This window comes from Pan troglodytes, chromosome 6 (genome assembly GCF_028858775.2).
Source record: "Pan troglodytes isolate AG18354 chromosome 6, NHGRI_mPanTro3-v2.0_pri, whole genome shotgun sequence".
NCBI classification, from domain to species: Eukaryota; Metazoa; Chordata; class Mammalia; order Primates; family Hominidae; genus Pan; species Pan troglodytes.
This window is the reverse complement of record NC_072404.2, coordinates 82296134-82321549: the sequence shown is the minus strand read 5'-3', so window position 1 is coordinate 82321549 and position 25416 is coordinate 82296134. Positions and strand designations below refer to the sequence as shown.

The 25416-nt window shown below is 50.5% G+C and overlaps 1 protein-coding gene across 2 annotated transcripts in view; it reads left to right on the top strand.

Annotated features, from left to right (window-relative positions):
* The window catches only part of LIMK1 (LIM domain kinase 1), a 38739-nt gene extending 26767 nt beyond the window's left edge, over positions 1-11972 (top strand). For both annotated transcript variants that reach the window (XM_001148746.6, XM_009453328.3), the window contains 6 exons: positions 1132-1191; positions 1417-1482; positions 5293-5449; positions 10030-10085; positions 10339-10496; positions 10586-11972. In XM_001148746.6, the coding sequence (XP_001148746.2) occupies positions 1132-1191; positions 1417-1482; positions 5293-5449; positions 10030-10085; positions 10339-10496; positions 10586-10748 (660 nt within the window). In that variant the 3' untranslated portion in view covers positions 10749-11972. The remainder of the gene's footprint in view (positions 1-1131; positions 1192-1416; positions 1483-5292; positions 5450-10029; positions 10086-10338; positions 10497-10585) is intronic.
* Positions 11973-25416: the final 13444 nt, after the last annotated feature.

Sequence of the window (25416 nt, the reverse complement as noted above, 5' to 3'; positions counted from 1 at the left end):
AGATGAGTTTTTTGTTTTTGTTTTTGTTTTTCCCGAGACGGAGTTTTGCTCTTATTGTCCAGCCTGAAGTGCAAAGGCGTGATCTTGGCTCACTGCAACCTCCACCTCCCAGGTTCAATCGATTCTGCCTCAGCCTCCCGAGTAGCTGGGATTACAGGAGCCCACCACCACACCCGGCTAATTTTTGCATTTTTAGTAGAGACAGGGTTTCACCATGTTGGTCAGGCTGGTCTCAAACTCCTGACCTCGTGATCCAACCACTCTGACCTCCTAAAGTGTTGGGATTACAGGCGTGAGCCACCACACCTGACAGAAAGATGAGATTTTATAGAAAATAAATATAGCTTGTTTTCTCAGAGGAGGCAGATTGGGAGCTATAGAGGAATATCCCTGCTTAGAGTTTGAAATCAGTTCTGTTAGGAAATAATGTTTGTAGGGGCCGGGTGCGGTGGCTCACGCCTGTAATGCCAGCACTTTGGGAGGCTGAGGCAGGTGGATCACTTGAGGTTAGGAGTTTGAGAACAGCCTGGCCAACATGGTGAAACCCTGTCTCTACTAAAACTACAAAAATTAGCTGGGTTTGGTGGTGGACACCTGTAATCCCAGCTACTTGGGAGGCTGAGGCGAGAGAATTGCTTGAGGCCGGGTGCAGTGGCTCATGCCTGTAATCCCAACACTGGGAGGCCAAGGTGGGCAGATCACCTGAGGTAAGGAGTTCAAGACCAGCCTGACCAACATGGTGAAACCCCGTCTCTACTAAAAATACAAAAAATTAGCTGGGTGTGGTGGCACATGCCCATAGTCCCAGCTACTCAGGAGGCTGAGACACAAGAATCACTTGAGCCCCGGAGGCGAAGGTTGTAGGGAGCTGAGATGGTACCACTGCACTCCACCCTGGGTGACAGAGTGAGACTCCATCTAAAGAAAAAAAAAAAAGGAAATAATGTCTGTGAGCTGTGTTGACTCATACTCCTTAGAAGCAGACAGTTGTGGGTGCCCGAAGAAATCGGGGTGTTGGGGAGCCCAGGGACCCTCTAGGACGCTTGCCTCTTCCTGCCTCTGTCTCATGCAACCATCCCTGCCACCGGGGCCCCCACCGGCCCCACCCTGGCCATTCTTTCTCCATCCCAGGACAGCCAGTACCCATGGAGCCAGAGAGTGAGCTTTGCCAAGGACATCGCATCAGGGATGGTGAGTGAGCCGGGTGCTCTAGCTCCATTCATAATCCCACCAGGAATTTGCAAACAGAACCCACAAAGAAGCTTTGAAAGAGGGCAGAGGGGGTCGATGGGAGAGTGGGAAGAATCGTCCCGACTGGCCTGATTGGGGTGGGAGCGGAGGGAGTTCCTGGGGAGCCAGGATGGGCTGGGGTCCCTCTGCACAGCTGCCCTCTGACTCCCGTGTCCCTGTCCCTAGGCCTACCTCCACTCCATGAACATCATCCACCGAGACCTCAACTCCCACAACTGCCTGGTCCGCGAGGTGAGTACCAGGGCCCCACGTGGCTGGGTGTCGGGAGACAGCAGGAGCCCATCCAATCCCAGCCTCAGGGCCTTCCCAGAACTGGAGGCCCCTCCATGTTGCCTCCATGACTTCAATTTGAGGTGGGGGTGGGGGGCAGCAGCCCATGGGGAAGAGCGCAGGGTCAGGAGGCAGACAGACCTGGGTTTGAGTCCTGTCTCTGCCACTGATTCACGGTGGACCATCAGAGTCCCAGGCTGGTAGGAGGGTCTCATAAATCAATGAAGGAGAAAGTGACATGTAAGCTGCAAAGGACCAGGACCGTGGTCTTCATAGAGCACAGCCCACGGCAGAGTGGCCATGGGCTACACCAGACAGCACCAGCATCTGGGGGCCACAGAGTGGGGGCATAGGCGTATGGGCTGGAGTGGTCAGGGCAGGCTTCCTGAAAGAGGAGGCTTAGCCGGGCACAGTGGCTCACACCTGTAATCCCAGCACTTTGGGAGGCCAAGGCAGGCGGATCACAAGGTCAGGAGATCAAGACCGTCCTGGCTAACATGGGCACTGTGGCTCACGCCTATAATCCCAACACTTTGGGAGGCCGAGGTGGGTGGATCACTTGAAGCCAGGAGTTCAAGACCAGCCTGGCCAACATGGCTAACACGGTGAAACCCCATCTCTACTAAAAATATAAAAAATTAGCCGGGTGTGGTGGCAGGTGCCTGTAGTCCCAGCTACTTGGGAGGCTGAAGCAGGAGAATGGTGTGAACCTGGGAGGCGGAACTTGCAGTGAGCCAAGATCACGCCACCACACTCCAGCCTGGGCGACAGAGCGAGACTCCATCTCAAAAAAAAAGAGGAGGCTTTAGGTGGATATTTAAGCAGGGGACGGGCAGGCAAAGAGCCCAGTGTCTAAGGATTGGCAAGGGAGGAGAGCCCAGTTCTCCACCGAAAGCACAGGAGCGAGTAACCATGCCCATCTGGAGAGGTGGTGTATTCGTGTCCTGGGGTTGCCATCATGAAGTACTGTGAACCAGATGGCTCAAAACAACAGAAATGTGCCGGGCACAGTGGCTCACACCTAAAATCCCAGCAATTTGGGAGGCCAAGGCAGGTGGATTGCTTGAGCTCAGGAGTTTGAGACCAGCCTGGGCAACATTATGAAAGCCCATCTCTGCCAAAAATACAAAACGGAATAGCCAGGCGTGGTGGCATAAGCCTATGGTCCCAACTACCTGGGAGGCTGAGGTGGGAGGATCACTTGAGCCTGGGAGGTAGAGGTTGCAGTGAGCCGAGATTGTGCTACTCTACTCCAGCCTGGGAGACAGAGCCAGACCCTGTCTCAAAAAACAAAACAAAACAAGGCCGGGCACTGTGGCTCACGCCTGTAATCCCAGCACTTTGGGAGGCCGAAGTGGGTGGATCACTTGAAGCCAGGAGTTCAAGACCAGCCTGGCCAACATGGCAAAACCCTGTTTCTACTAAAAATTCAAAAATTAGCAGGCATGGTGGCGCATGCCTGTAATCCCAGCTACTCGGGAGGCTGAGGCAGGAGAATTGCTTGAACCCAGGAGGCAGAGGTTGTAGTGAGCTGAGATTATGCCACTGCACTCCAGCCTGGGTGACACAGTCAGACACCGTCTCAAAAAAAAAAAAGCATCACATGGCAAGAGGGGCTGACAAGAGACCCCCAAACTGACCATTATACAGACCCACTCTTGTGATAACTAACCTGGTCCCTCAATAACCCATTAATCTGTTAATTCATACAGAGCCCTCATGACCCAATCACCTCTTACAGGCCCTGCCTCTTAATACTGTTAGAGTCAGGCCAGGCATGGTGACATGGGCCTGTAGTCCCAGCTAGTTGGAAGGCTAGGTGGGAGGATCCCTTGAGTCCAGGAGGTAAATGTTACAGTGAGCTCTGATTGTGTCACTGCACTCCAGCCTGGGCAACAGAGCGAGCCCCCGTTTTTAAAACAGCAACAAGCCAGGCACGGTGGCTCACGCCTGTAATCCCAACACTTTGGGAGACTGAGGCAGGCAGATCACTTGAGGTCAGGAGTTCAAGACCAGCCTCACCAACACAGTGAGACCCCTCTCTACTAAAAATACAAAAATTAGCTGGGCGTGGTGGTGGGTGCCTGTAGTCTCAGCTACTCATGAGACTGAGGCAGAATTGCTTGAACCCGGGAGGTGGAGGTTGCTGTGAGCCAAGATCACGTCACTGCACTCCAGCAACAGAGTGGGACTCCATCTCAAAAAAAATAAAAAATAACAGAGATCTGTGTTGGCTTACACCTGTAATCCAAGCACTTTGGGAGTCCAAGGTGGGCAGATTGCTTGAGCCCAGGAGTTTGAGACCAGCCAGGCAACATGGCAAAAAAATAAAAAAATTTGTCTCTACAAAAAAATTAAAAAATTAGCTGGCATGGTGGTGAGTATCTATAGTACCAGCTACTCAGGAGGTGGAGGTGGGAGGATCGCTTGAGCCTGGGAAGTTGAGGCTGCAATGAGCTGTGTTTGTGCCACTGCACTCCAGCCTGGGCCACGGGAGGGAGACTCTGCCTCAAAAAAAAAAAAAAAAAAAACCCGAAAAGCAAAAAACATAGACCTCACCTGCTTATTGGGAATATTCAAGATAAAATTAGGCCAGGCACGGTGGCTCATGCCTGTAATCCCAGCACTTTGGGAGGCCGACGTGGGCGGATCACGAGGTCAGGAGATCGAGACCATCCTGGCTAACACGGTGAAACCCCGTCTCTACTAAAAATACAAAAAATTAGCTGGGCGTGGTGGCAGGCGCCTGTAGTCCCAGCTACTTGGGAGGCTGAGGCAGGAGAATGGCGTGAACCTGGGAGGCAGAGCTTGCAGTGAGCTGAGATCGTGCCACTGCACTTCAACCTGGGCAACAGAGCAAGACTCCAACTCAAAAAAAAAAAAAAAGATAAAATTGGGCCAGGCATGGTGGCTTACTCCTGTAATCCCAGCACTTTGAAAGGCTGAGGCAGGTGGATCACTTGAGGCCAGAAGTTGAAGACCAGTCTGGGCAACATAGCAAGACCCTATCTCAATCAGTCAATCAACCTAAATAAATAGTAAATCTGGTGGCATGCCAAGCACAGGACCTGGGTCTATAATCAAAATTCCTGTCTTGATGGGCACAGTGGCTCACACCTGTAATCCCAGCACTTTGGTAGGCCACAGTGGGTGGATCACCTGAGATCAGGAGTTCGAAACCTGCCTAGCCAAGTATGGTGAAACCCGTCTTTACTAAAAATACAAAAATTAGCCAGGCATGGTGGCAGGCGCCTGTAATCCCAGCTACTCGGGAGGGTGAGGCAGGAGAATCGCTTGAACCTGGGAGGCGGAGGTTGCAGTGAGCCGAGATCACGCCACTGCGCTCCAGCCTGGGTGACAGAGCAAGACTCCATCTGAAAAAAAAAAAACAAAAGAATTCCTGTCTTCTCTCCGAAACAAAGCAGCATCAGTGCCCTCGCAGGTGGGAGGGAGTGCAGGTGGGAGGGAGCGCTTGCAGGAGGGAGCAGTGGGGCCGCCACGGTCTGGGGAGCAGGTGGGGAGGGGGCAGAGGGTGCAGCGTGTGGTGGGAGGGAGGAAGCCACACTGCTATCTTCAGGTGCTTCCCACAGCTCCATTTGCAAAGAGCCGATGGGTTTGGGGAAGGAAGGGGTCCCCACCCTGTGCCAATACAGCGTATCAGAGGTATGTTCTCTGGGCTGTCTACGGGTTGGCTTGGGGTCCTGGGGAGGGGCAGGCCAAGCGGGCAGTACCAGGATCGGGTCCCAGCGTGACCCGGCTTCACCTTCCCAGAACAAGAATGTGGTAGTGGCTGACTTCGGGCTGGCGCGGCTCATGGTGGACGAGAAGACTCAGCCTGAGGGCCTGCGGAGCCTCAAGAAGCCAGACCGCAAGAAGCGCTACACCGTGGTGGGCAACCCCTACTGGATGGCGCCTGAGATGATCAACGGTGAGTGGTTCAGCCCTGCCCATCATGGCCCTCACGGGAAGCCATGGGGGAGCCCAGCAGAGCTGTAACCTCCCGAGCCCCTGGCCCCTCCCAGCCTCCTTGGCTCTTCAGTTATCCTATGGGTCCTGTTGCTCCTATAACACACTTAGTGGCAGCCAGGCATGGTGGCTCACGCCTGTAATCCCAGCACTTTGGGAGGCTGAGGCGAGTGGATCACCTGAGGTCAGTAGTTGGAGACCAGCCTAGCCAACATGGTGAAACCCCCGTTCTTTACTAAAAATACAAAAATTAGCTGGGCATGGTGGCGGGTTCCTGTAATCCCAGCTACTAGGGAAGCTGAGGCAGGAGAATCGCTTGAACCTGGGAGGCAGAGGTTGCAGTGAGCCGAGATCGCGCCATTACACTCCAGCCTGGGTGACGAGCGAAACTCCATCTCAAAAAATAAATAAATAGAAGACACTTAGTGGCTTAAATAAATGATCATACAGTTCTGGAGTCCGAAGTCCAGCGTCAGCCTCACCGGGCTGAAATCAAGGCGCCGGCAGGGTGAGCTCCTTCTGCAGGCTCTGTGGCACCTGTTTCCTGACCTTTTCTGGCTCGTGGAGGCTTCCTCATTCCTCCTGTTGCTGCCCCCTCCTCTGTCTTCAGGGCTGGCTGCAAAGCATCTTCTCTTCTCTGATCTCTGCATCCATCCTCGCATCTCTTTCCCTGGCTCTAACCTTCCTCCTTTTTTTTTTTTTTTAAAGAGGGTCTCACTCTGTTGCTCAGGCTGGAGTGCAGTGGTGCCACCATAGCTCACTGCAGCCTCAACCTTCTGGGCTCAAACTGTCATCCCACCCCAGCCTCCTGAATAGCTGGGACCACAAGCATGCAACACCACACCCAGCTAATTTTTTTATTTTTTATTTTTTATTTTTTTCTGAGACAGTCTCGCTGTGTCTCCCAGGCTAGAGTGCAGTGGCGTGATCTCAGCTCACTGCAAGCTCCGCCTCCTGGGTTCACGCCATTCTCCTGCCTCAGCCTCCAGAGTAGCTGGGACTACAGGCGCCCGCCAACACGCCTGGCTAATTTTTTGTATTTTTAGTAGAAACGGGGTTTCACCGTGTTAGCCAAGATGGTGTCGATCTCCTGACCTCGTGATCCGCCCGTCTCGGCCTCCCAAAGTGCTGGGATTACAGGCGTGAGCCACCGCGCCTGGCCAATTTTTTAAATTTTTAATAGAGACGGGGGTCTCACTATGTTGCCCAGGCTGGTCTCAAACTCCTGGCTTCAGGCGATCCTCCTGCCTTGACCTTTCAAAGTGCTGGGATTCCAGGCATGAGCCACCATGGCCCTCCATCCTTCTGATAGGGACCCTTATGGTGACATTGGGCCCACCTGGATAATCCAAAAGCAGCCCTCCATCTCAAGACCCTCAACTTAATCCCATCTGCAGAGTCCGTTGGAAGGTAGGACGTATACAAGTCCCAGGGATCAGGACGCAGTCATCTTTGGGGATCATAGTTCTGCCTCCCACAGGGTCTGCTTCCCTCAGTCCATTTCTTTGCTGTCAATGGTCCTATATATGCCCAGATTATAGGTTATAAAGTCCTTCTACAAGCAGGTGACACATGAACACAGGTTCAGGGCAGGCAGACCCCAGCCATCACCTCATCATAGTTAACCTAGTTAAATTAGCCTGGCATGTGGCGTGGTGCCTAATGCCTGTGGTCCCAGCTACTCAGGAAGCCAAAGCGGGAGATTTACTTGAGCCAAGGAGATCAAGGCTGCAGTGAGCTATGATCATACCACTGCCTTCTAGCCTGGGCAACAGAGTGAGACCCTGTCTCAAGAAAACAAAAAATAGGCCAGGCACAGTGGCTCACACCTGTAATTCCAGCACTTTGGGAGGCTGAAGCAGGCGGATTGCTTGAGGCCAGGAGTTTGAGACCAGCCTGGCCAACATGGTGAAACCCTGTCTCTAATAAAAATACAAAAATTACCCGGGTGTGGTGGCACAGCTACTAGGGAGGCTGAGGCAGGAGAATCACTTGAACCCAGGAGCAGAGGTTACATTGGGCCAAGATTGCACCACTGCACTCCAGCCTGGGCGACAGAGGAAGACTGTGTCTCAAAAAGAAAAAAAAAAAAAACCTGCCTGTAATCCCAGCACTTTGGGAGGCTGAGGTAGGCGGATCACGAGGTCAAGAGATTGAGACCATCCTGGTCAACATGATGAAACCCCGTCTCTACTAAAAATACAAAAAAATTAGCTGGGCGTGGTGGCACGCGTCTGTAGTCCCAGCTACCCGGGAGGCTGAGGCAGGAGAATGATGTGAACCCAGGAGGCGGAGCTTGCAGTGAGCCGAGATCGCACCACTGTACTCTAGCCTGACGACAGAGTGGGACTCTGTGTCACACACACACACACACACACACACACACAGACACAAAGTTAACATAGCCCCCAAAGAAGACTATAAAACAGTCTTAGTGGCCGGGCGCAGTGGTTCACGCTTGTAATCCCAGCACTTTGGGAGGCCGAGGCAGGTGGATCATGAGGTCAGGAGTTTGAGACCAGCCTGGCCAACACAGTGAAACCCCATCTCTACTAAAAATACAAAAATTAGCTGGACATGGTGTCGGGCGCCCGTAATCCCAGCTACTCAGGAGGCTGAGGCAGGAGAGTTGCTTGAACCCAGGAGGCAGAGGCAGGAGAGTTGCTTGAACCCAGGAGGCAGAGGTTGCAGTGGGCGACAGAGCAAGACTCTGTCTCAAAAAACAAAAAAGTCTTAGTGTTTCCTATGTTTAGGGATTAGTGTGAGGATTAAAGGTTGTAAACTCATTTCCACCTAGTTGGCATTCAGTAAATGAGAATTGGCATTTAGTACTAATTGTTTTGGGTATTTTGTTTTTTGTTTTTTGTTTTTTCTGAGACCGAGTCTTGCTCTGTCATCCAGGCTAGAGTGCATGGTGCGATCTCGGCTCACTGCAAGCTCCGCCTCCCGGGTTCACACCATTCTCCTGCCTCAGCCTCCCGAGTAGCTGGGACTACAGGCGCCCGCCACCACGCCTGGCTAATTTTTTGTATTTTTAGTAGAGACGGGGTTTCACCATGGTCTCGATCTCCTGACCTCGTGATCCACCCGCCTCAGCCTCCCAAAGTGCTGGGATTACAGGTGTGAGCCACCGTGCCCGGCCAGTTTTTTGTTTTTGAGATGGAGTCTTGCATTGTCACCCAGGCTGGAGTACAGTGGCGTGATCTCGGCTCACTGCAACCTCCACCTCCTGGGTTCAAGTGATTCTCCTGCCTCAGTTTCCCGAGTAGCTGGGATTACAGGCACCTGCCACCATGCCTGGCTAATTTTTCTATTTTTAGTAGAGATGGGGTTTCACCATGTTGGCCAGGCTGATCTTGAACTCCTGACCTCAGGTGATCCGCCCACCTGGGCCTCCCAAAGTGCTGGGATTACAGGTGTGAACCACTGTGCCCGGCCATGTACCGATTATTTTTAACATCATTAAGTAGCTGGTATCATTCCCATTTTACAATAAGGAAACTGAGGCTCAGAGAGTCTGTGTCAGTTTCCTGAGGTTGCTGTAATAAATTGTTAGAAACTTGATTATTTAAAACAGCAGAAAATGGTCAGGCACAGTGGCTCACACCTGTAATCCCAGCACTTTGGGAGGCCGAGGCGGGCAGATCACTGGAGGTCAGGAGTTCGAGACCAGCCTGGCCAACATGGTGAAACACCATCTCTACTAAAAGTACAAAAATTAGCTGGGCATGGTGGCGGGCGCCTGTAATCCCAGCTACTCGGGAAATTGAGGCAGGAGAATCGCTTGAACCCAGGAGGCAGAGGTTGCAGTGAGCCACAATCGTACCACTGCACTCTTGCCTGGGCGACAAAGCAAGACTCCATCTCAAAATAAAATAAACAGCAGAAATTTATTCCCTCTTAGTTTTGGAAGCCAGAAGGTTGAAATCCAACAGGGCTGCGCTCCCTCCAGGGCGATCTAGGGGAGAATGCATTCCTTGCCTCTTCCACCTTCTGGTTGTTTTGCAATCCTGGGCTTGTGGCCGCATCACTCCAGTCTCCACCCCTGTCTTCACAGGGCCACCTCCTCCTCTTCTGCTGTGTCTTCTCTGTGTCTCTCTCAAGAGGGCATTTGCAGTGGCATTTGGGGCCCACCCAGATCATCCAGCATCATCTCATCTCCAGATCCTTAACTTAATCCCATCTGCAAAAGACCCTTTTTCTGACCCAGTAACATTCACAGATTCCAGAGACCTGACATGGTTCCCTTTTGGGACCAGCACAGAGTTCATGACTTGTGCAAAGTCACGCAGCTGATCAGTGCCTCGAACTCCTTGTCCAGGGCTCTGCCCCTTGCTCCTCAGAGCTCCCAAAGGCTTGCTCAGACCTGGTGGGGTTGGGGGAAAGAGCCTAAGCCTGGGTTCCCATAGAGGTTGCCGGCATCTGCCTCCTGGGCCTGGACCTCCTGGCCGGGGCATCCTCCCAGCTGGCCTGGTCCCCTGCCTTTTGGCATCCCTGGCACCCCCATGTGTTCATCTGCTGACAGTCGGTCTCTTTATCCAGGCCGCAGCTATGATGAGAAGGTGGATGTGTTCTCCTTTGGGATCGTCCTGTGCGAGGTAGGTCCAGGGTTGGGTAGCAGCGGTGTTGAGGCCTGGGCTCCTCCCCACTCACCCAGGCTGCAGGCTCAGCATCTGCAAGGGCCTCATGCCAGGAAGGCTGCCCACAGCAAGGCATGGGCTGGCCCCCATGGGGTACTGCAGTCAGGCTGCAGCCAGGCCCAGTGCCACCTGCCCTCAAACCACCTGGATGGCACCCAGATGCCCAGGCTGAGGGCCCCCTGGAGTAACTGCTGGGCCTTGTACTGGACAGATCATCGGGCGGGTGAACGCAGACCCTGACTACCTGCCCCGCACCATGGACTTTGGCCTCAACGTGCGAGGATTCCTGGACCGCTACTGCCCCCCAAACTGCCCCCCGAGCTTCTTCCCCATCACCGTGCGCTGTTGCGATCTGGACCCCGAGAAGAGGTGAGTGGGGTGGGGCCCTGGCCTGGGAGACGGTGGGGCCGATTCCCGGGAGAGCCAGACCCACCGTTCCCCACCCGCCTGTCACCCAGGCCATCCTTTGTGAAGCTGGAACACTGGCTGGAGACCCTCCGCATGCACCTGGCCGGCCACCTGCCACTGGGCCCACAGCTGGAGCAGCTGGACAGAGGTTTCTGGGAGACCTACCGGCGCGGCGAGAGCGGACTGCCTGCCCACCCTGAGGTCCCCGACTGAGCCAGGGCCACTCAGCTGCCCCTGTCCCCACCTCTGGAGAATCCACCCCCACCAGATTCCTCCGCGGGAGGTGGCCCTCAGCTGGGACAGTGGGGACCCAGGCTTCTCCTCAGAGCCAGGCCCTGACTTGCCTTCTCCCACCCCGTGGACCGCTTCCCCTGCCTTCTCTCTGCCGTGGCCCAGAGCCGGCCCAGCTGCACACACACACCATGCTCTCGCCCTGCTGTAACCTCTGTCTTGGCAGGGCTGTCCCCTCTTGCTTCTCCTTGCATGAGCTGGAGGGCCCGTGTGAGTTACGCCCCTTTCCACACGCCGCTGCCCCAGCAACCCTGTTCACGCTCCACCTGTCTGGTCCATAGCTCCCTGGAGGCTGGGCCAGGAGGCAGCCTCCGAACCATGCTCCATATAACGCTTGGGTGCGTGGGAGGGCGCACATCAGGGCAGAGGCCAAGTTCCAGGTGTCTGTGTTCCCAGGAACCAAATGGGGAGTCTGGGGCCCGTTTTCCCCCCAGGGGGTGTCTAGGTAGCAACAGGTATCGAGGACTCTCCAAACCCCCAAAGCAGAGAGAGGGCTGATCCCATGGGGCGGAGGTCCCCAGTGGCTGAGTAAACAGCCCCTTCTCTCGCTTTAGGTCTTTTTTTTGTTTCTTTCTTAAAGCCACTTTAGTGAGAAGCAGGTACCAAGCCTCAGGGTGAAGGGGGTCCCTTGAGGGAGCGTGGAGCTGCGGTGCCCTGGCCGGTGATGGGGAGGAGCTGGCTCGGGCAGTGAGAGGATAGGCACAGTGGACGGGGCAGGTGTCCACCAGCAGCTCAGCCCCTGCAGTCATCTCAGAGCCCCTTCCCGGGCCTCTCCCCCGAGGCTCCCTGCCCCTCCTCATGCCCCTCTGTCCTCTGCGTTTTTTCTGTGTAATCTATTTTTTAAGAAGAGTTTGTATTATTTTTTCATACGGCTGCAGCAGCAGCTGCCAGGGGCTTGGGATTTTATTTTTGTGGCGGGCGGGGGTGGGAGGGCCATTTTGTCACTTTGCCTCAGTTGAGCATCTAGGAAGTATTAAAACTGTGAAGCTTTCTCAGTGCACTTTGAACCTGGAAAACAATCCCGACAGGCCCGTGGGACCATGACTTAGGGAGGTGGGACTCACCCACCCCCATCCAGGAACCGTGACGTCCAAGGAACCAAACCCAGACGCAGAACAATAAAATAAATTCCGTACTCCCCACCCAGGTCCTGCGTGGCGATGTGTGTCTGGGGCCCTGGGGAAATAGTCAAGGTAAGAGGAGTTAGTCTTCCCTGACCAGAAGACAAGGATGAGTGTGGTGGCTCATGCCCGTGATCCCAGCACTCTGGGAGGCTGAGACAGGACGATCCCTTAAGCCCAGGAGTTCAAGACCAGTCTGGACAACATAGTGAGATCCTGTCTCTACAAAATTTTTTTAAAAATTAGTTGGGCAGAGGCCAGGTGTGGTGGCTCATGCCTGTAATCCCAGCACTTTGGGAGGCAGAGGCGGGTGGATCACCTGAAGTTAGGAGTTCAAGACCAGCCTGGCCAACATGGTGAAAACTCGTCTCTACTAAAAATACAAAAATTAGCCGGGCGTGGTGGCACATGCCTGTAGTCCTAGCTACTTGGGAGACTGAGGCAGGAGAATCGCTTGAACCCAAAAGGCAGAGGTTGCAGTGAGCCGAGGTGGTGCCATTCCACTCCAGCCTGGGCAACAGAGCGAGACTTTGTCTCCAAAAAAAAAAAAAAAATTGGCAGGCCAGGCACAGTGGCTCACACCTGTAATCCCAGCCCTCTGGGAGGCCGAGGCAGGAGGATCTCCTGAGGTCAGGAGTTTGAGAACAGCCTGACTGACATAGTGAAACCCCATCTCTACTAACAATACAAAATTAGCCAGGTCTGATGGCACATGCCTGAAATCCCAGCTATTTGGGGGGCTGAGGCAGGAGAATTGCTTGAACCCAGGAGGCAGAGGTTGCAGTGAGCCGAGACTGCACCATTGCACCCCAGCCTGGGCAACAAGAGCGAAACTCCATCTCAAAAAAAAAAAAAAAAAAAAAAAATTAGTTGGGCATGGTGGCATGCACCTATAGTCCCAGCTACTCAGGAGGCTGAGGTGGGAGGATTCTTTGAGCCCAAGAGATCAAGGCTGCAGTGAGCCATGTTTGCACCACTGCACTCCAGCCTGGGCAACAAAACAAGACTCTGTCTCAAAAAAAAAAAAAAAAAAGGCAGGGATGGAGGGGGGAAGAGAGCGCAGCCCAGTTTTATGTGGAGCTGAGGTGGTGGCCCAGCCAGGACAAGTGAAGAGTCTTCAAAAGCTGGGTTTGGAGGGCCGCGCATATTCCGGAGGTACTGCTTTCATACTTAAATGTTTTCTTGTAAAACTCACACCTGTAATCCCAGCACTTTGGGAGGCCAAGGTGGGCGGATCATCTGAGGTCGGGGGTTCAAGACCAACCTGACCAACATGGAGAAACCCCGTCTACTAAAAATACAAAAAATTAGCCAGGTGTGGTGACACATGCCTGTAATCCCAGCTACTGGGGAGGCTGAGGTAGGAGAATTGCTTGAACCTGGGAGGTGGAAGTTGTGGTGAGCTGAGATCGTGCCATTACACTTCAGCCTGGGCAACAAGAGCAAAACTCCATCTCAAACAAAACTAAACTAAACTAAAGGGTTCTATCGAGAAGATGGGCTGCACGTGATGGCTCACACCTAGAATACCAGCGCTTCAGGAGGCCGAGGTGGAAGGATCACTTGAGGCCAGGAGTTCAAGATCAGCCTGGGCAACATAGCAAGACCCTGTTTTTACCCAAAAAATAAAAAAATTACCCAGATGCTGTGGTGTGTGCCTGTAGTACCAGCTACTGAGAGGCTGAGGCAGGAGGATTGCTTGAGCCTGGGAGGTCAAGGCTGCAGTGAGCTGTGATCGTGCCACTGCACTCCAGCCTGGGTGACACAGCAAGACCTTGTCTCAAAAATAAATAAAACATTTTAAAAACACACTAGGTATTGCAAATACAGGGCATTTAATTTGGTTTTTTGTTTCTGTTTTGTTGTTGTTTTGAGACAGGTCTCACTCTGTCACCCAGGCTGGACAGCAGTGGCACAGTCATGGCTCACTGCAGCCTCAACATCCCAGGGTTGAGTAATCCTCCCACCTCAGCTTCTCAGGTAGCTGAGACTATAGATACACGCCACTACACCAAGTTAATTTAAAGAAAAAAAATTTGAGAGGCCAGGCGCAGTGGCTCACGCCTGTAATCCCGACACTTTGGGAGGCCGAGGCAGGCGGATCACCTGAGGTCAGGAGTTCAAGACCAGCCTGGCCAACATGGTGAAACCCCATCTCTACTAAAAATACAAAAATTAGCCAGGTGTGGTGGCAGGCGCCTGTAATCCCAGCTACTCGGGAGGCTGTGACAGAAGAATCACTTGAACCTGGGAGGCGGAGGTTGCAGTTAGCCGAGATCATGCCATTGCACTCCAGCCTGGGTGACAAGAGTGAAACTGCCTCTCAAAAAAAAAGTTTAGAGGCAAGGTCTCACTTTCTTCTCTAGGCTGGCCTCAAACTCCTGGGCTCAAGCAGTCTCCTGGGCCTCCCAAAGTGCTGGGATTACAGGCATGAGACTCCATGCTCAGCCACATTTAATACGAGAATTTTTTTGTTTTGTTTTTTTGGTTTTTTTTTTTTGAGATGGAGTCTCGCACTGTCACCTAGGCTACAGCTCAGTGGCACGATCTCCGCTCACTGCAAGCTCTGCCTTCCGGGTTCACACCATTCTCCTGCCTCAGCCTCCCGAGTAGCTGGGACTACAGGCACCCGCCACCACGCCCGGCTAATTTTTTTCTATTTTTAGTAGAGACGGGGTTTCACCATGTAAGCCAGGATAGTCTTGATCTCCTGACCTCATGATCTGCCCATCTTGGCCTCCCAAAGTGCTGGGATTACAGGCGTGAGCCACTGCACCCAGCCAATACGAGGAAATTTTTACATGGCTGTTGAAAGACAGAGGAAAGGCCAAAAGTGGACACTTAGGTAACCCAGAGATGATTGCAGGAGAGAGCTACCACCCTCGGTGGGGGGATTGAAGGGGAGAGGTGATCACTTGAGTTACCTAATGTTGCATAGGGAAGTCACCTCTCAACTTGGTTGCTTAAAGTAACAGGGATCACTCGTTGCTCACGATTTCTGTTTTTTTTTTTTTTTTTTTTTTTTTGAGACGGAGTCTCGCTCTGTCGCCCAGGCTGGAGTGCAGTGGCGCAATCTTGGCTCACTGCAAGCTCCGCCTCCCGGGTTCACGCCATTCTCCTGCCTCAGCCTCCCAAGTAGCTGGGACTACAGGCGCCCGCCACCACACCTGGCTAATTTTTTGTATTTTTAGTAGATACAGGGTTTCACCGTGTTAGCCAGGATGGTCTCGAACTCCTGACCTCATGATCCGCCTGCCTTGGCCTCCCAAAGTGTTGAGATTACAGGCGTGAGCCACCGCGCCCAGCTTGATTTCTGTTTGTCAAGAATTTGGGAGTCATTTGGGTGGGGGATTTGTATGTGGGGGTCTCTCCTGGGGCTGCAGTCCTTTGAGGGTGTAACTGGGGCTGAAGTTCCCTTCCAAGAACCCTCATATGTGGCTCACTCACATGGCAGGCAATTTGGTGCCAGCAGTTGATTCTACAGAGAAAAACGGGCTTGAGCCAATGTGCTACAAGCCAATACTATGACACCAGGCTTTTGGTTTTTTGTTTTTATGATTTATGTATTTTTTTTTTTTTTTTTTTTTTGAGACAGAATCTCATTCTGTCACCCAGGCTGCAGTGCAGTGGCACAATCTTGGCTCACTGCAAGCTCCACCTCCCAGGTTAAAGGGATTCTCATGCCTCAGCCTCCCTAGTAGCTGGGACTATAGGCGTGCACCACCATGCCTGGCTAATTTTTGTACCTTTAGTAGAGACAGGGTTTCACTATGTTGGCCAGACTGGTCTCAAACTCCCGACCTCAAGTGATCCACCTGCCTCAGCCTCTCAAAGTGCTGGGATTACAGGTGCAGGCAACCATGACTGGCCGTTGTTTTTGTTTTTAAAGTTGGGGTCTCGCTATGTTGTCCCGGCTGGTCTTGAACTCCAAGGCTCAAGTGATCCTCCTGCCTCGACCTCCCAAAGTGCTAGGCTTACAGTCATGAGCCACCATGCCCAGCTGACGCCAGGCTTTTGAGAAAAGAATAGCTTTATTGCAAGTCAACCAGTAAGGAGACAGAAGTCTAGCTCAAATCTGTCCCCCTGTGCCGGCTTTAAGGCAGTAATTTTATTAGGAAAGGTTTAGGGGGTGGATTCTGAGATTAGGTGATTGGTGGAAGCAAAGGGGAGGCCTGGAAAGTGCTCAGGCATGCGCAGTTCCCTCTTCATGTTATCTCATGGGGGGCATGTGCAAATTCCGGGGGTGGTTAGTATGTAACATGCACTGGAAATTCGGGCTGTGACATCAGCAAGCTTGTTCTGTGCAAACTGCAGTTGGCCATATTGGTCCCAATCTATTTCAGCCAGCGTGTTAATCCCACCAGCAGATGAATTTCAGCATTTCTGCAAGTCGTTTCTTTTTTTATCTGCCATCCTGCAAACTGGAAAATTTCTGCTAGTCACTGGTTTCTTTAACTCTTTGGGGCACGGTTTCACTGGTAGGAGGCCTCAGTTTATCCCATGGGCCTCTCCATAGGGCTACTTCAGAGTCCCCACGGCAGCCTCCAGAATGAATATCCCAAGAGAGAAAAGAAAAGTGCCACTAGGGGCCGGGTGTGGTGGCTCACGCCTGTATTCCCAGCACTTTGGAAGTCTGAGGCAGGAGGATCCCTTGAGCCCAGAAGTTCAAGCCAGCCTGGGCAATGTAGGGAGACCCCATCTCTACTAAAAAAAAAAAAAAAAAAGAATTTAGGCTGGGCGTGGTGGCTCACGCCTGTAATCCCAGCACTTTGGGAGGCCGAGGCAGGCGGATCACGAGGTCAGGAGTTCTAGACCAGCCTGGCCAAGATGGTGAAACCCTGTCTCTACTAAAAATACAAAAATTAGCCAGGCACGGTGGCGGGCGCCTGTAATCCCAGCTACTCAGGAAGCTGAGGCAGGAGAATTGCTTCAACCTGGGAGGCGGAGGTTGCAGTGAGCCAAGATCGTGCCACTGTACTCCAGCCTGGGTGACAAAGCAAGACTCCATCTCAAAAAAAAAAAAAAAAAAGAAAGAAAGAAATTAGCTGGGTATGGTAGCACACACCTGTGGTCGCAGCTATTTGGGAGGCCAAGGCAGGAGGATTGGTTGAGCCCAGAAGGTCAAGGCTACAATGAGCTGGATTGTACCATTGCACTCCAGCCTGGGCAACAGAGTAAGACGCCATCTCAAAAAAAGAAAAGAGGCCAGGTGCAGTGGATCATGCCTGTAATCCCAACATTGTGGGAGGCCAAGACAGGATCCCTTGAGGCCAGGAGTTTGAGACCAGCCTGGCCAACTTGGCAAAACCCTGTCTCTACCAAAAAATACAAAAATTAGCTGGGCGTGGTGGCCCACTCCTGTAATCCCACCTACTTGGGAGGCTGAGGCGGGAGAATCACTTGAACCTGGGAGGCAGAGGTTACAGTGAGCCGAGACTGCGCTATTGCACTCCAGCCTGAGCGACAGAGCGAGACTCCATCTCAAAAAAAAAGAAAAAAATTACAGCTAGCCAACTGCCCACAAGCGCAGCTCTGGGTGCATTGCTTATGAATTAACTCCTGCTTTGCAAGGAGCAGCTCTGGTTCAATAAAAGATTGCTGTGTAACACCACCAGCTTACCCTTGAATTCTTTGAGTGAAACCAAAAACCCTCCCAGGCTAATCCACAATTTGGGGGCTTAGCTATATGCCTGTATCGGTACTAATTGTCTTCATTATTGTAGCTTTGTCTTAACTTTTGAAATTGAGAAATGTGAGCCTTCCAACTTTGTTTTTCTTTTTCTAGACTGTTTTGGCTATTTGAAGTCCCTTGAATTTCCACAAGAATTTTTTTTTTTAAGTGCCGAGATAGCTCACTGCAACCTCTGCCTCCCAGGTTCAAGCAATTCTCCCAACTTAGCCTCCCAAGTAGCTGGGACTAGAGGCATGCACCACCATGCTAATTTTTGTGTTTTTAGTAGAGATGGGGTTTCACCATGTTGTCCAGGCTGGTCTCGAACTCCTTGCCTCAAGTGATCCACCCACCTCAGGCTCCCAAAGTGCTGGGATTATAGATGTGAGCCACCATGCCCAGCCTCCACATGAATTTTTAGGATGAGCTTGTCAATTTCTGAAAACAAGCCAGCTGGGGATTTGTTTGATTAGACACAAGATGTCACTCTGTCACCCAGACTGGAGTGCAGTGGCACAACTCCTAGCTCACTGCAGCCTGGAACCCCTAGGCTCAAGTGATCCTCTCATCTCAGCCTCCTGAGTACCAGGGAATACAGACACATGCCACCATGCCCTGCTAATTTTTTAATTTTTGTAGTGACATGGTCTCAAACTCCTGCCCTACCAGGCTGATCTTTTTTTTTTTTTGAGATGGACTCTCACTCTGTCGCCCAGGCTGGAGTGCAATGGCGCGACCTCGCCTCACTGCAACCTCTGCCTCCTGGGTTCAAGCGATTCTCCTCCCTCAGCCTCCCGAGTAGCTGGTGGGCATGGGCGCCTGCCACCATGCCCGGCTAATTTTTCATATTTTTAGTAGAGATGGGGTTTCACCATGTTGGCCAGGCTGGTCTCGAACTCCTGGCCTCAAGTGATCCTCCTGCCTCAGCCTCCCACAGCACTGGAATTACAGGCATGAGCCACTGTTCCCGGTCCAGCTGAGGATTTTGACAGGGATTGGTTTATGTCTATATGTGAACTGGGGAGTATTGGAATATTGACATCGTAATAATATTAAGTCTCTCAGGCCAGGCATGGTGGCTCACACCTGTAATCCCAGCACTTTGGGAGCTCGAGGCAGGTGGATCAATTGAGGTCAGGAGTTCAAGACCAGCCTGGCCAATATGGCGAAACCCCGTCTCTGCTAAAAATACAAAAATTAGCCAGGTGTGGTGGTGTGTGCCTGTAGTTCCAGCTACTTGGGAGGCCGAGGCAAGAGGATCACTTGAACCTGGTAGGCAGAGGTGGCAGTGAGCCTAGATTGCACCACTGCACTCCAGACTGGGTGAAAGAGCAAGGCTCTGTCTCAAAAAAAAAAAAAAAAAAAAAGGAAGAAGGAGGAGGAGGAGGGGGAGAAGGAGAAGGAGAAGGAAGGAAGGAGGAAGGAGGAAGAAGAAGAAATACCTGAAACTGGGTAATTTTTTTTTTGAGAAAGGATCTTGCTCTGTTGCCCAGGCTGGAGTGCAGTGGCACAATCTTGGCTCACTGCAACAACCACCTCCTGGGTTCAAGCGATTCTTATGCCTCAGCCTCCTGAGTAGCTGGAATTGAGATGTGCACACCACGCCCAGCTAATTTTTATATTTTTAGTAGAGACGGGGTTTCATCATGTTGGCCAGGCTGGTCTCGAACCCCTGACCTCAGGTGATCAACCCGCCTCAGCCTCCCAAGTGCTGCAATTACAGGCGTGTGAGCCACTGCGCCCGGCTTCAAAAATACCATTTAATGGCTGACAATTACTTGCCCTGAAATGTGAAACAAAATTCATTTACTACATTGTTTTTAAGATAGCACCTGACCTTCAGTAATCGGAAATAATGATTTCCTGTAAATAAAAACCACTGCAGTGCTTTTAGTGATTAGTGTACATAGAGTTTTTCCCCTGGCTGTGACATCATATTATTAAAAGCATTAAGCACCTGGAATTCATGCTGTAGTTGATTTATAAGTTACATAATGTACAAAGCTCCTTTTATAAGAATGTTTTGTGGTCACAATTACTTCAAAACCCAATTACATTCAAATAATCTAATAGCTCATGCTTTGGCAATTATAGAAGTGTGATTTTGACACATAGAAATTTTATGAGGTTAGCAAATAAAAAACGCTATAAAAGAGGTGAACAATGGTTCCTCTGTTTAAATTTAGAGTGCAGCAATATTTAGGTAATATTTTTCAGTTAATATAATCAGCCTAGAATATAGCATTGTAAATCATACAGTGTTTTAGAAATACGGATCTAAAGAAGGTAATACCTTTTCCAAATTATAAAATTTTGGCAAATCAATACAGTACTTTGTAATACAATAAAACTATGTTTTTGTTGGAGTCATATATGACTTTAATCATAATTTCCACTGCAAAAGCACCACCTAAATACTAAATCAATTATGAAGGCTTTTCATGACAGTTTATAACAGAGTCAGTTGTTTTACACAAATTAATATGGCTTTTAAAAAATTATATAATTTCTTGGCCGGGCACACTGGCTCATGCCTGTAATCCCAGCACTTTGTGGGGCTGAGACCAGCAAATTGCTGAGCTCAGGAGTTTGAGACCAGCATGGACAACATGGCAAGACCCTGTCTCTAAAAATAAAAATGTTTTAAAAGCTGCAGAGTTAACACAGTAGAGAAATCATGTGCATATAAAATATGCTACGTTTCCTTCTGGGATTGGTCCAAAACTGCTCACAAAAAACTTCAAAACTCTACTTTAAGAAGCTCCAGGCCGGGCACGGTGGCTCACGCCTGTAATCCCAGCACTTTGGGAGGCCGAGGCAGGCGAATCACAAGGTCAGGAGTTCGAGACCAGCCTGGCCAACATGGTGAAACCCCGTCTCTACTAAAAATACAATAAAAATTAGCTCAGCATAGAGGCGTGCGCCTGTAATCCCAGGTACTCGGAAGGCTGAGGCAGGAGAGTCACTTGAACCTGGGAGGCGGAGGTTGCAGTAAGCCAAGATCGCGCTACTGCACTCCAGCCCAGGCGACAGAGTGAGACTCTGTCTCAGAAAAAAAAAAAAAAAAGAAGCTCCAATACCAAATTAAAGTCATTTTTCAAGTATTGGTAAATCTTCCATAAACAGGGCAACACTTAATGATCAATAGGTCATTCGACTAGGGCTTATGCTGGTGGATCTCTTTTATTTAAAGCTCCAAACTCAGCTGGGCTTGGTGGTTCACGCCTGTAATCCCAGCACTTTAGGAGGCCAAGGCAGGTGGATCACCTGAGGTCAGAAATTCGAGACCAGCCTGTCCAACATAGTGAAACCCCCATCTGTACTAAAAATACAAAAATTAGACAGGCGTGGTGGCACAGAAAAAAAAAAGTCAATTATCCTATTTGGGGATTTAAATTATACTATTTTTTATTTTTTTGAGACAGAGTTTCACTCTGTCACCCAGTCTGGAGTGCAGTGGTACAATCTTAGCTCACTGCAACCTCCACCTCCTGAGTTCAAGCGATTCTCCTGCCTCAGCCTCCCGAGTAGCTAGGATTACAGGCACCAGCCACCACCTGGCTAATTTTTGTATTTTTTGTAGAGATGGGGTTTCACCATGTTGGCCAGGCTGGTCTCAAACTCCTGGCCTCAAGTGATCCGCCTGCTTCAGCCTCCCAAAGTACTGGGATTACAGGAGTGAGCCACCACACCACCTGGACCAGCCTTTTCCTCTATAAATTAAAAAAAAAAAAAAAAAGGCCAGGTGCGGAGGTTCATGCCCGTAATACCAGCACTTTGGGACGGATCACTAATTCCAGCTACTCAGGAGCCTGAGGCAGGAGGATCACTTGAACCCAGGAGTCGGAGGTTGCAGTGAACCAAGATTGCTCCACTGCACTCCAGCCTGGGCAACAGAGCAAGACTCCAGCTCAAAAACAAAGAAAAAAGAAAAAGGCCAGGTAAGGTGACTTACCTTAAAGTCCCAGTACTTTGGGAAGCTGAGGCAGGAGGATTGCTTGAGCCCAGGAGTTCAAGGCTACAGTAAGCTATGATTGCACCACTGTGCTGCAGCCTGGGTGACAGAGCCAGACCCTGTCTCATGAAAAAAAAAAAAAAGAAAAGAAAAGAAAAGAAAGGAAGAAAAGTGCCAAATTGTTTCTCAAAGCAGTTCTAGTGATTTATGGTCTCACTTGCAGTATATCAGATTCTTCCTTGTCCAGATCTTTTTAATTTTTTACAGACTAACAGGTACAATACAGTATCTTACTGTGGTACTAATTTGAGTTTCCCTGATTTCCTCTATAGTTGAGCATCTTTACGTGTTTAGTGGCCACTCATGTTTCTTCAGATCTTCTGCCTGCCTTCCTTCCTTCCTTCCTTCCTCCCTTCCTCCCTCCCGCCCTCCCTTCCTTTTTTTTTTTTTTTTTTTTTTTTGAGACGGAGTCTTGCTCTGTCGCCCAGGCTGGAGTGCAGTGGCGGGACCTCAGCTCACTACAAGCTCCACCTCCCAAGTTAAATCGATTATCCTGCCTCAGCCTCCCGAGTAGCTGGGACTACAGGCCCCCGCCACCACACCCAGCTAATTTTTTGTATTTTCAGTAGAGACAGGGTTTCACCGTGTTAGCCAGGATGGTCTCGATCTCCTGACCTCATGATCCGCCCACCTCGGCCTCCCAAAGTGCTGGGATTACAGGCGTGAGCGTGAGCCACCGCGCCCGGCCCCTTCCTTCTTTTTTTTAAAAAGAGAGACGGGTGCTCCCTTTGGCAGCAGATATACTAAAAAAGAGAGACGGGAAGGCCAGGCACAGTGGCTCACACCTGTAATCCCAGCACTTTGAGAGGCCGAGGCTGGTGGATCACCTGAGGTTAGAAGTTCGAGACCAGCCTGGCCAACATGGTGAAACCCCATCTCTACTAAAAATACGAAATTAGACGGGTGTGGTAGTGCATGCCTGTAATCCCAGCTACTCAGGAGGCTGAGGCAGGAGAGTCAATGAACCCGGGAGGCGAAAGTTGCAGAGAGATGAGATTGTGCCATTGCATTCCAGCCTGGGCAACAAGAGCGAAACTACATCTCAAAAAAAAAATGCATAAGTTTTGTGAACAAATATTTCATAATTTTCTCTACTGAGGTCTTAGACTTTTTTTTTTTTACATTTTACGGAATACTTCATATCTTCTTTGTCTCTCCCCTTTTTTTTTGCAATCACCTTGAAAACATTAAGATTCAGATGGTCCTCTAATTTTCCTGTCTCCTGTTATCCTTTGTGGTGTGTGTGTGTGTGTGTGTGTGTGTGTGTGTGTGTGTGTTTGAGACAGAGTCTCACTCTGCTGGACAGGCTGCAGTAGAGTGATGGCATCTCGGCTCGCTGCAACCTCCGCCTCCTGGGCTCAAGTGATTCTCCTGCTTCAGCCTCCCGAGTAGCTGGGATTATCGGCATGTGCCACCACCCCTAGCTAATTTTTGTATTTTTAGTAGAGATGGGGTTTCACCATGTTGGCCAGGCTGGTTTCAAACTCTTGACCTCAAGTGATCTGCCCACCTCAGCCTCCCAAACTGCTGGGATTACAGACGTGAGCTACTGCTCCCAGCCTGTTATCCTTTGTTTTTGGAAGGAAGCATTTGAAAAAGAGTGACTCTATCTTGAATAGGGGCTGGGTAAGATGAGGCTGAGACCTGCTGGGCTGCATTCCCAGTAGGTGAGACATTCTTATTCACAGGATGAGACAGAAGGTTGGCAGGACTGGTATCACAAGATACGGGTCACAAAGACCCTGCTGATAAAACAGGATGCTGACAGGGCACAGTGGCTCACTCCTGTAATCCCAGCATTCTGGGAGGCTGAGGCGGGCAGATCACTTGATGCCAGGAGATCAAGACCAGCCTGGCCAACATGGTGAAACCCTGTCTCTACCAAAAATACAAAAATTACCCAGACATGGTGGCAGGCACCTGTACTCCCAGCTACTCAGGAGGCTGAGGCAAGAGAATTGCTTGAACTCTGGAGGCAGAAGTTGCAGTGAGCCAGGATCGCACCACTGCACTCCAGACGGGGCAACAGAGCGAGACTCCATCCCCCAAAAAAAAAAAGAAAGAAAGAAAACAAAAACAGGACGCAGTAAAGAAGCCAGCCCCAAAACCCACCAACGGTGATGAAACTGACCTCTGGTCATCCTCACTGCTCATTATACACTAATTATAATACATTACCATGCTAAAAGACACTCCCACCAGGACTATGACAGTTTACAAGTCCCACGGCAACACCCGGAAGTTACCCTATATGGTCTAAAAGAAGGAAGAACCCTCAGTTCTGGGAAATCCCTGCCCTTTCCTGGAAAACTCATGAATAACCCATACTTCGTTTAGCATAGAATGAAGAAATAACTAAGTATACTCAGTCAAGCAGCCCATGCCACTGCTCTGCCTATGGAGGAGTCATTCTTTATTCCTTTCCTATTCTTTTTTCTTTTTTTTTTTTTTCTTTTTCGAGACAGAGTCCCGCTCTGTTGCCCAGGCTGGAGTGCAGTGGCACGATCTTGACTCACTGCAACCTCTGCCTCCCAGGTTCAAGCAATTCTCCTGCCTCAGCCTTCCGAGTAGCTGGAATTACAGGTATGCACCACCACACCCAGCTAATTTTTGTATTTTTAATAGAGATGGAGTTTCACCAGGTTGGCCAGGCTGGTCTCGAACTCCTGACCTCAGGTGATCCACCTGCCTCAGCCTCCCAAAGTGCTGGAATTACAGACGTGAGCCACTGCGCCCGGCTATTCCTTTATTTTCCTGATAAGCTTGCTTTCAGGTCGGGTGTGATGGTTCACATGTGTAATCCCAGCACTTTGGGAGGCCTAAGTGGCAGGACTGCTTGAGCCCAGAAATTCAAGACCAACCAGCGCGACATAGTGAAACCATATTTCTATTAAAAAAAAAAAAAAAAAAAAAACTTGACCAATATGACGAAAACCTGCCTCTACTAAAAAAATACAAAAATTAGCCAGGAATGGTAACACATGCCTGTAATCCCAGCTACTCAGGAGGCTGAGGCAGGACAGTCACTTGAACCTGGGAGGCAGAGCTTGCAATGAGCTGAGATCAAGCCACTGCACTCGAGCCTGGGCAACAGAGCGAGACTCTGTCTAAAAAAAAAATACAAAATAAAAAAAAGAACTTATTTATGTAACCAAATACCACCTGTTCACCTGTTCCCCAAAAACCTGTTGAAACAAAAATAAATAAATAAATAAATATAAAGAAATAATTTTTTTTTAATTTTTATTTTTTATTGATCATTCTTGGGTGTTTCTCGCCAAGGGGGATTTGGCAGGGTCACAGGACAATAGTGGAGGGAAGGTCAGCAGATAAACAAGTGAACAAAGTTCTCTGGTTTTCCTAGGCAGAGGACCCTGCGGCCTTCCGCAGTGTTTGTGTCCCTGGGTACTTGAGATTAGGGAGTGGTGATGACTCTTAACGAACATGCTGCCTTCAAGCATCTGTTTAACAAAGCACATCTTGCACCGCCCTTAATCCATTCAACCCTGAGTGGATACAGTACATGTTTCAGAGAGCATAGGGTTGGGGGTAAGGTCACAGATCAACAGGATCCCAAGGCAGAAGAACTTTTCTTAGTACAGAACAAAATGAAAAGTCTCCCATGTCTACCTCTTTCTACACAGACACGGCAACCATCCGATTTCTCAATCTTTTCCCCACCTTTCCCCCCTTTCTATTCCACAAAACCGCCATTGTCTTCATGGCCCGTTCTCAATGAGCTGTTGAGTACACCTCCCAGATGGGGTGGTGGCCGGGCAGAGG